The 9,991-nt window shown below is 40.4% G+C and overlaps 1 protein-coding gene across 1 annotated transcript; it reads right to left on the bottom strand.

Moving 5' to 3' along the window:
- Nucleotides 1-1,912: 1,912 nt before the first annotated feature.
- Nucleotides 1,913-9,689, bottom strand: LOC134444323 (uncharacterized). Its single transcript, XM_063193658.1, has 13 exons — nt 9,608-9,689; nt 9,372-9,512; nt 9,137-9,270; nt 8,363-8,499; nt 8,096-8,186; nt 7,852-7,945; nt 6,370-6,623; nt 6,031-6,272; nt 4,658-4,800; nt 4,136-4,483; nt 3,926-4,018; nt 2,891-2,992; nt 1,913-1,923 (listed from the first exon to the last, which is right to left on the bottom strand). The coding sequence occupies exons 1-13, from the start codon at nt 9,687-9,689 to the stop codon at nt 1,913-1,915; spliced, it is 1,872 nt and encodes a 623-aa protein (XP_063049728.1).
- Nucleotides 9,690-9,991: the final 302 nt, after the last annotated feature.

Genomic DNA, 9,991 nt, shown 5'->3' on the forward strand with positions numbered 1-9,991 from the left:
GTGGAGAGGAAGGAGGAGGGGGTGGAAAAAAAACTATATACAAAAACAGGCGCAGCCCGCATAGAAATGTTCCTATAGGTCTGCAACACAAACTTCGATTGATCCGTGACCAGTCCACTCCAACGCATAGCTATAGAAATAGAAATACCCATATAGCAACAAAAATAAGTAAGTGAACATTCTTCACCCTCCCAAGCGGTGAAATGAAATACATTGACCGTAACATATAAGCTTAGAGTGTAGCAAGTGTGCTCTCGACTCTCGTAACGATGTCAATATGTAAACAAAGGCAAACCTTAAACCAGCCAAGATAGTGTTCTTTATTGGAGATGGTAGCCAGACAGCCGTCAGTCCTTCATGTCCACCAGATTGCCCTCTCCTCCGTGACTGGCCGCCTGACGATTGCCCTTTCTGGGATCAGAGACACAAACATCCTCGTCCACATTCGCCGCTGCTGTACGATTGGATCTCCGCGACAGTGTCCCGATGAAGTTCTCCGCAGCTTCAGGAGTCTGGAAGGATAGCTTCTTTCCCCCATGGTCGATCTTCAGCACGGCTGGGTATCTGAGAAAGTTATGCAGGCCCATGGCTGTCGCCTTCTTCTTTACTGCGCCGAAGCTCTTCCTCTTCGATGTTGTCGCCCGGCTGTAGTCAGGGAAGAACAGGAGACTGTCGTCGTTGGCGGATTTCACCGGGAAAGCTTGGTGTGCACCGGAGAGGATGTCTGACCTGTCTTGCCACCGAAGTAGCTTGAAGATGAGGGTGCGGGGCTTGTTGGGCTTGGCATCGTCAGCGTCATGATACACCCGGTGAGCTCTCTCGATGTCAATGGACTGACCCTTCAGTGATGGGATCCACAGAGGAAGATTCGCTTTGAGGTAGCTGACAGCATCGGAACCCTCCGCTCCTTCAGGTAAACCCACAATTCGGACGTTATTACGGCGGCTCCTATCCTCCAGATCTGTCAACTTTTCAGTTAGTTCATCCAGTTGTTTCTGTAGCTGGATTACGGTTCGTCTGTCCTCTCGCGCAGTGGCTTGTAGTGAGTTCACCCGGTCGTTGGCGCTCTTAGCCGATGTTGTCACTCTGTCTAAATCCCCACGAATGTCCTTTACCTCATCCTTGGTCTTTTGTATATCAGTCCGTAAATCGCGTAAAGCTGGCACCAAGAAAGAGTCAACAGCTTCCTGAACCGCTGAGGCAACTATTACATTGAGCGCACTCTGTTGTTCTTGAAGTGCTAGCTTTATGCCGTTAGCAATAGCGGCGTCGAGGTCGTCCTTTGAGATGGAGGAGTTTTTAAACTTTTTCTTTGAAGGCGATTGTTCAATCTCCCTTTTACGCGCATCTTTGCTCGCCGAAGTGTTCATGGTGCGATAGGTGTCGAAATATCCAGATAATTCGTTAGGATAAGTGAAAAGGTTGACTATATGAGTAGAGCTATAAACTAAGCTTGCATCGCTGTCGAAGGGTCACGTCACCTTACGTGCTCTTGATGCTACACTGTGTGTATGTTATGTTATCAATTTAGCTTAGAATGTTAGCTACTGCTAGTTAGGCTAACACTGTGTAGGGCTTTCATACAAATCTTATTCTTGTATCATACATCTGCAGTGTATTTGCAAGTGATGTGTTGCATTTTCATGATGACATATTGCACATTGAACTTCTGTATAAACCAGTGAAGCAAACCCAGTGATCATGCTGTAGGGGCCTAATCCAACAAGTCCTCATGAAAGCCTTAAACTTATTATTTATGCTGCACAGGCAGCCGATATGGGACCACCAGAACTCTACACAGTAAATTTTGCAGTGTTAAAATAACACTTAAAGTGTTGAAATTAACACTACTCTAGTGTCTATTTGGTCCTGCTCTAAATCAGTGTTAAACACTGGTGTTAAATTTAGAGTGTTAAGCTAACACTATAAAGAGTAAATGATTAACACTTGTGTACACTGAGGAGTGTCATTTATAGTTAACACTACAGATCAAATAACTCCATGGAGTGTTAATTTTATTCTGATCAAGTGTTAATGATTTACTCAATTATATTGCAAAATTAACTCTGATGAGAGTGCAATCTATAACTCCATGGAGTGTTAATTTTATTCTAATCAAGTGTTAATGATTTACTCAATTATATTGCAAAATTAACTCTGATTAGAGTGCAATCTATAACTCCATAGAGTGTTAATCTTATTCTGATCAAGTGTTAATGATTTACTCAATTATATAGCAAAATCAACTCTACTGAGAGTGCAATCCATAACTCCATGGAGTGTTAATCTCATTCTGATAAGTGTAGGTCAGGTATGTTGCAAAATCAACTCTACTAAGAGTGCAATCCTAATAATAAACACTGAATTGAAGTTAATATAAATGTATCAGTGAATATGTCTCTGAGCAGTGTTAGTTTTACACCATATGTTAAATTTGAATTATTTTGCAGTGTACACTCAGCTTTATCTTCATGTAAAAAAAAAACAACATTAATACTTAACCAAGTGCTGTAAAATGAAATCCAACTCATGATAAACAGAGCATCAAAAGCATTCTTTGTGCATTCTTTGTGTTTATTTACTTTTCACACAGCCATAAAATGACAGTAAGGCACTATGTATGGTGAGGAATCCATTGTGCCATATTTCACTTGAACATCAAATGGCTTAAAATAGAAAAGTTCATTAGCATTCAAAACTTTAACAAGTCCTTCTGGATGCAGACTAACCCTGAATGCATGGTAATGCTCATCAAAACACACCGTTTCCATCAACAATCCACAGAACACAATATCATCATCTCTGACAATAATAGATTTGATTTTACAAAACACTGGCATATCACAGTGTACAGCAATACAAATCACACAGTTACGACGGTACTCGGTACCATTGTATTTGATCCATTTGGCTGAATACACAGGTGTTACAGCTTTTAATTTCTTAGCAACGTCTACACCACCGATAAGATCTGAGATCTCCACCATCTTGCCTGGACCCAAAATCAATCGTTCATTAATGAAAACATCAAAATTCATAGCCAAAGAATTTTGGTGTTTTCTAGCCAAGCACAGAGTAATGTTCTTAAAATTTTTACACTGTTTCTTAAAGTAGTTGTGCTTTGCTTCATAACGCATGCACCACATATGAAGAACAGGACCAATGTTTCGTATTATACGCGGATAATGAAGCAAAAAATGGTGCTTGGGTATAAGATTGATTTCAGGGAATAGTTGCTTGAATAGACGATGGTGATCAGCAATCAAATGTTTCAAATATATGGTCATTCCTTCTGACAGTACAGGGGAAAATACAATGTTGACCAGCTGTAAAAGCAAAAGGAGAAGGTGCCAGAACTTATCCTCTGCTTGCACCAAGTCCCCAAATAGCAAGGGCATATTGCGTAACAAGCACCAAGATTGTGTGGCATTCAGCCCCAAATCATTGCTTCCATCAAAAAGTTTTACTCTTGGTGGTCGATTTCGTTGTTGATTATACCCATAGTCATATGCATGTATCCTACCAGCAAGCTCTTCAGCATTAAGAAAGTTGCTCTGAATATACTGAAGGACTAATTTTACCTCAAACTGAGCCACCCCTTCCAGTATGTCATGCATGAGATCTACTGAAAAGTTGTTTGCTGTGTGGAAATACTTCAGTGAATTCAAAAGACAAGTGCGCTTTACACCATATACATGAGGTAGTGTAGAATTTGTTTGTATAGTTTGACAATGGTGTGAGTGCATGTCAACAGTCCTGAGTATAACTTTTGGATCATCTTCCGAGAACACCGACTGAAAACAGTCTTTTTCCAGCAGACAGAATCGACAACAATATCGTGCCCCAAACGACTCTACAAAACCAAAAAGACCATGCAAACCAAGATTATCTCCTGTAACCTGAATTAAAGTACCACGAATCACACCTTGTGTGGCAATGTGAAGTCCCTCTGTTTCAAGAATTTTTAGATCATGGACAATTGGCTCAAGTATTGTGTTGAAACCATAGCGCTTGATATCTTGGGAGTGAAAGAGAGCACACAAATGAATATTAACTAAAGAAGAATTCAGGACAGGGGGGAAATTTCTCAGTGTGAAATACATAGCACCTAATTTGTGCACACCCTTTTTCGAACCCAGAGGATTTCCTGTTTCAAATTCATCGTAGAAGAGCTGAATCTGCAATGCATCCTTTTCAACAGAAAACAGGGGACTGTTTTTGAAATAGGAACCATCTCTCAAGTCTGCATACAGACCTTCCTTGGCTATGTCCCTTGGCTTCAACATGTCTTTAAGTTCTGGGTTGTTAAGAATCATCTTCAGCGTTTCCAAAATAGGAACATATGCAAGTTTATCTGTCACGATGACCTGGTCGTACGTTTCTGTTGTTTTATTTCTTTTGCTGTCAAACCTTGTTCCAAGTACTTTTTCTATCGGCTCAACACTTCCCCATTTCTTTGAGAAATGTCTGTTTCGTTTGGGTTCTGAGTTTAAGAGTGTGAATGGGTTTTTTAAATTATGAAACTTTTGTTCGATTTTGTTCTGAATTTCTGTGTCCTCTGGCGATAAGCACTCTAAGGCCGTTTCTTTAGCCTCATTTCTCATCTCAAAAAACACTTCCTCCATTCTTGAAACGAATTTGTCTATACGAAACTGACTTACACCCCCTGTCTTGAGCTCTGCCACAGCCGTGGCACACATATCCAAAGTGTTACTTTTGGATTTTAATGGTTCTGATGTTGTGGTTGTTGAGGATGTTGAGGGCCTTTCATCAATATCAATAGTAACATCATCTTCCCCTCTGCGTAAATGGGCAACATTGTTAACCTGTCGGCTGGTACCGTCTTGTCCGTGTCTCATATTTAAATGTTTCCTAAAACCAGAAAACGAACCAAAACTTCGCCTGCATCCAGTCTCAACACACTGTAGATGAAGGCTTTTGCCAGGAAAGTAACCATGAACTGACTGTATATGCCTAACAAGCTTATTTGAACCATTAAATCCAGCATTACAAAGAAAACACTTCATGAGGAAGTAGTATTACCAAGCACTGATGAAACAAGTTAATTAAGCAGTCTTGCCCTAATTTCAGCTACTCTGGGACTCTCCTTCACTTTGGCTACATCAATGTTGTACACAGTTGTACAAAGAAGCGTGTCATGCATGTGTGCACCCACAAAAAAAAGTGTGAGAACATCATTGTGAATTCAGTAGGAAGACAGGATTGGTGCACCAAAGCCAAAACAAAGTTTGAAGTCATTTGTATTGTTAATGGTGGACAGTGTAATATTTTTTTGTAGTTTATTTCCAGAATGAATGCTGCCCATTCACAACCAATTAATTACCTTTTTCATGAATACTTGCCACCACCCTCAAAGTCTAAGCATTTATTTTGACTGGGAAAATTGCACTGTTCATACATGACAAGCTGGATCTTCTCAATGTTCTTCTCAATTTTCTGAAATGGGCATTTTAGCTGCAAAACTTACAGTACTTTTGTCTTTCTACTAAATATTCGTTTATAACTTGGTAAATTGTCATGAAAAAGATCAAATTTGGCAATAGGCACCTCAGTTCCATTGTTGCAATACCCACTCTCAGGGAAGCTGACAAAGGTGGACAAAGGGGTCAGTTGTCCCAGGCCCAAGGAGATGAGGGCCCATAATTGGGTCCTCATTACATTGATAGTATTGGGTGGGGGCCTTTTCAGATGACTTTGTCCTGGGCACAGCCAAAGCTGTCAGCGGCCCAGCCCACTCTGACCACAATCCTACACAGTGCACATTTAAATTGCTTGAATGTCACTAGACCGGAACGTCGCTATTTAACTCTGCAAGTGAAGACAGTGTGTGGGAGCGTTCTTGTTTTCTGCATACTGTATATCACCCAAGTCAGTATATTTGATGGGCAACAGATTTTTTTTTTTTAATATTGATGTGTGGCAGATATAATAACAGTTCTAGAAAATCTGGGTAAATATCCCTGACAAGAGTGCTGTAGCAACATCCTTACTATCCACTGTTAACACTACATGTGCCACAAAACTGCATCCTGCATGGAAGAAGAGCATTCCATGAGAAACCTACCCAATTCATAATCTTCTTCTGGGTTATCCTCTGGAGGATCGGCAGCCAGCAGGAGCTCCTTCATTTCATTCACGGCTGGAAGCTTCTGGCACTCCCGGATGATCTTCTGCTTGAAGGTTGTCGGCCATTTCTCCAGAAGTTTCACTGATGTAGCCTCTCCAAACATGAGGATGAAATCCTGTTCAATCTGGGGTAGTAGTATTGAGAACAATTTTAGGTTTTCACAAATTTGTAAGCAATAGCAATTACTTTTTACAATAGCTAAAGATGCAAAAGATACTTACCAATCCTTTCACATCTTTGAATCGTGGAAAAATGGACAATATCTCGCTGGACTGATGAGGGTCAACAACCAAGTCACGACGATGGGGAAACGTTAACTTCATCTTCCTCTTCACCATTTCTTCATCGGTAGAATGTTTCATCACTGAGATGGCCTCCCTACATTGCTCTTCAGTCAGGGTGGTCTCTGGAACATGTTGGAATTCTCGATTGGCAGTTGGACCGCCAGCATGTTCTGTTCCAGATGGGCCTTCACCTAGAGACAACACAAGGACATAAGAAAAGATGCAAAATGTTTTAAATCATTTCCTTCCTTTTAGTTTGACAGGGAACAACAGTAAAAGACAATGACAGACCTAACCATTTTGGTTAAAAAGCAAACAAATGTGTCTGTATCTGAAGTCTGCCATCCCAGTTTGAGGAGTGTGGAAAACATACATCTAAAGCGCTGAGTTTCTGTACCAGAACCATACACATACCCGTTTACACATAGAACACCTTAGTGAGGTTGCAGCTAGTAAGACTTTTCAGACCCAACACAACATCCAGCAACATTCACATTTTCTCTCTGGTATTAGCAATTAAAAGACAACTTTAATAATAAACAACCATTTTGAACTTTGAGCTCCTTTTTTGACTGTCTTCAATATTTTAGATCCTCCTCAACCTTTTTTTTTTTTTTTTTTTAAGGATAAGCTCAGCCAATTTCAACATGCAGTTGTAATGCTCACACTACCCTAGACTTGTCACCTTAGGATTTTTTTTTTCCTCATCCTTTTCCGAGATCGTGGTCTCAGGCGTTTGTTTACATTTAAAAAAAAAAAAAAAAAGATCTCTGAAAGGGCTGAGCTGAAAAATGCAGCATCACCGGGTACTGACAAGTCAAGCGTAGCGTGAGCAATACAACAGCATGTTGAAATTGGCAGAACTGGTCCTTTAATGTGTGCTGCTGGCTCCGTTATTTGGCTAATGTAGATTTTCTCAATTGGCTTTACAATGGCGGTCTATGTTCTTAAAATCACCCAAAACATTTGAAAGTATGTATCTCACGTCGAAATATGGCTTCCGTGATTTCTTATTTGCCATTTTGTGAATTAAAATGAAAAAAAAAAAAATGCATTTACAAAATGCTACATAAAAGTATAGACGCCACGTTTCACTACAAAAACTGTTATGAGATATCAGTGAATACCCCTGAACACTTGGTGAGTTGCACATTCTTGAAACCAAATTTTAGGGTGGTTTTAATAACATATTTGGACATGCCCATAGGCGGCCATTCTAAAGTCAGTTGAGACAAAATCCGAATAGGCCAAATAAAGACGGCAGCAAGCATTAAATAAATGGTGAGGGGGACTCTAAAACATTGCAGGCAGCTCAGAAAAGGGGCTTAATGTTTAAAATAGCGCAATTGTCCTTTAGGCAAACACATGTACCATAAGACTGGGATATTAAAACATTCCACATTGTTTCTACAGGCATACCTGACGCTCTGCGATCTTTGGCACTGCTCCTCTGAACTGTTTTGATTCTCCAGGCAAGGTATCCCGTCCCACTTTCGCCATCGTAGTAGTGCTCCTTGAAGGAATGGATAATAGAGAACATTTTCTCAAAGACTACATGCTACAATGGGTAACATGAGGGTATACATACAGGATAACTTTATGAGTGTTGAAATATTTCAAAACAGTTGTCATTTACCAAAATGACTGCATTAATGTAACTTACATAACCATTCTTGGAGAAGGGGTCGCTGAGGTTAACTAAGTTCACAATTCCTCTTGCGTACTTCTCCTTCACCTGCCTGGGTGGCGATGTGCTACAAGATTGATGGAAAGACATTCTCAGACACTCAACAAAAAAGGGGGATGGGTCTTACTTCAATACAGCACTTACTTTCCCCAATGTACATGAATAAACTGAACATACCTAAATGAAACCTATAGTATGAGGCATGACACCCATGACACTACATTCAGGAGAGAAAAAAATTACCCATGTGTCTCAATCATATCTGCTGTTAGGATCTTGACGAGCTTCCTTCTTGTTTCATCAGTCAAGGCCTTGGTTCGATTATATTCGTTAACAACCCGGTCTCCACCTGGTTTCGATTCCAGAACAGACTTCACCAGCTTGAAACAGATTGCAAAAAAACAACAACAAAAAAGTTAACAATTGAGGATGTAATTAACACCACTTAAGCATAGAGATGCTCTGACCGCTAATATCTGATTCAGTAGACTGATGATCCATATTGGCGTGGATTAGTGTGGGCGGGATACAAGAATTTTCCAGTGATAGGGTCAATCAGTACAATACTGTAGTCATACTGTACGTTCAGCACAGTTCTTCAACAAGCATCTGTCAGTAAGGGGTATTCCAGAATGGATTTAATGAACGGTTGAGGGCAAATAAAGTAACTTAAATGGTGCTGTATTAAGAACACACAAATTTAATGTAACAGTTTTTTGTTTTTTTCCTTCTTCCAAATTTGGGTGAAAATGTGGGTCGAGAAAGGAAAACAAGCTAGACTGAATCTGCAGTGTAGGCACTTGTTTTTCTACAAACCCAAATGTTTTAACTTGTGTGCATGCAGAGGAGAGATGGGGGCATTTAGAGACAGTCTCCTAAAAGTGGCATTCAAAGTGAGCAACGAGAGCAACATTTTTTCAAAAATATCAGCAAATAACCATCAATTCATCAGAGCATCCCCCAGTACAATTCAGATTGAGATACACCAGAAAAGAGCACTGATACATCTCTCCTTACCTGCTTAGCCTCCAAATCAAGCCTCTGACGCTTTTCAGCAGGACCAACTGGAAGGATTATGGTGTCCTGTGAATCCGATGTATTGGGTGACTGTGGTAGAGAACGTTCCAGGGAGCACACAGGGGAGACAGAACCTGTCAATTGACCAAGAGGGACAAGGCACATCATTAATGCATTAATATAGTAACAACAGTACGCTTTCATGTAGCCAAGAACTTTTAAATGTGAAACAAACCTGTGTCATATCGAATGGTCAACACACCAGTTGAAGGATCATTAACGATATCCTCAAAAACATCTTCATCCACCTCCGTCCCAGAGCTGTCAATGACCTTAACACCTTCTGTCACGGGTGGCACTCCAAACTTTGCAAATGCTACGAAACAGGCACAAATAAAGCATTTGCATAAATAGAATCTGAGCTCAAAAAAATGTTAATTGAATGTGCACCGTGATCTACATTCTCCTTACCTGCATCAAGAAAATCTGTCAGGTTTGGCTCTGTTATGCGAACAAACTTCTGGGCATCACCAAGCCTCACCTTTAGTAGCATGCTGTCTACTGGGGGGGGGGAAAGAGAGTGATTCATCATGGTTTTGAAATCAATATACACTGCCCAAATAAAAATGTACCAAATAATGTGTATATTATGCAGATAAAACACTGAACAAATCATGTACACAGCATGCTTTTCAGACATTTAAGCCTGTGCTGCAAACTCGCAGTAGCCTGGTTGTGTCACTTAGTCCACTTGAAAGCACGTGGAGCACTTGATCATCATGCTAAAATAAAACTTAGACTTCACTTGCACCAACTCTCCACCATGCAGGGAGTCTGATAATTAAGTGGCAACAT

The sequence above is a fragment of the Engraulis encrasicolus genome, unplaced genomic scaffold (genome assembly GCF_034702125.1).
Source record: "Engraulis encrasicolus isolate BLACKSEA-1 unplaced genomic scaffold, IST_EnEncr_1.0 scaffold_514_np1212, whole genome shotgun sequence".
Classification (NCBI taxonomy): Eukaryota; Metazoa; Chordata; class Actinopteri; order Clupeiformes; family Engraulidae; genus Engraulis; species Engraulis encrasicolus.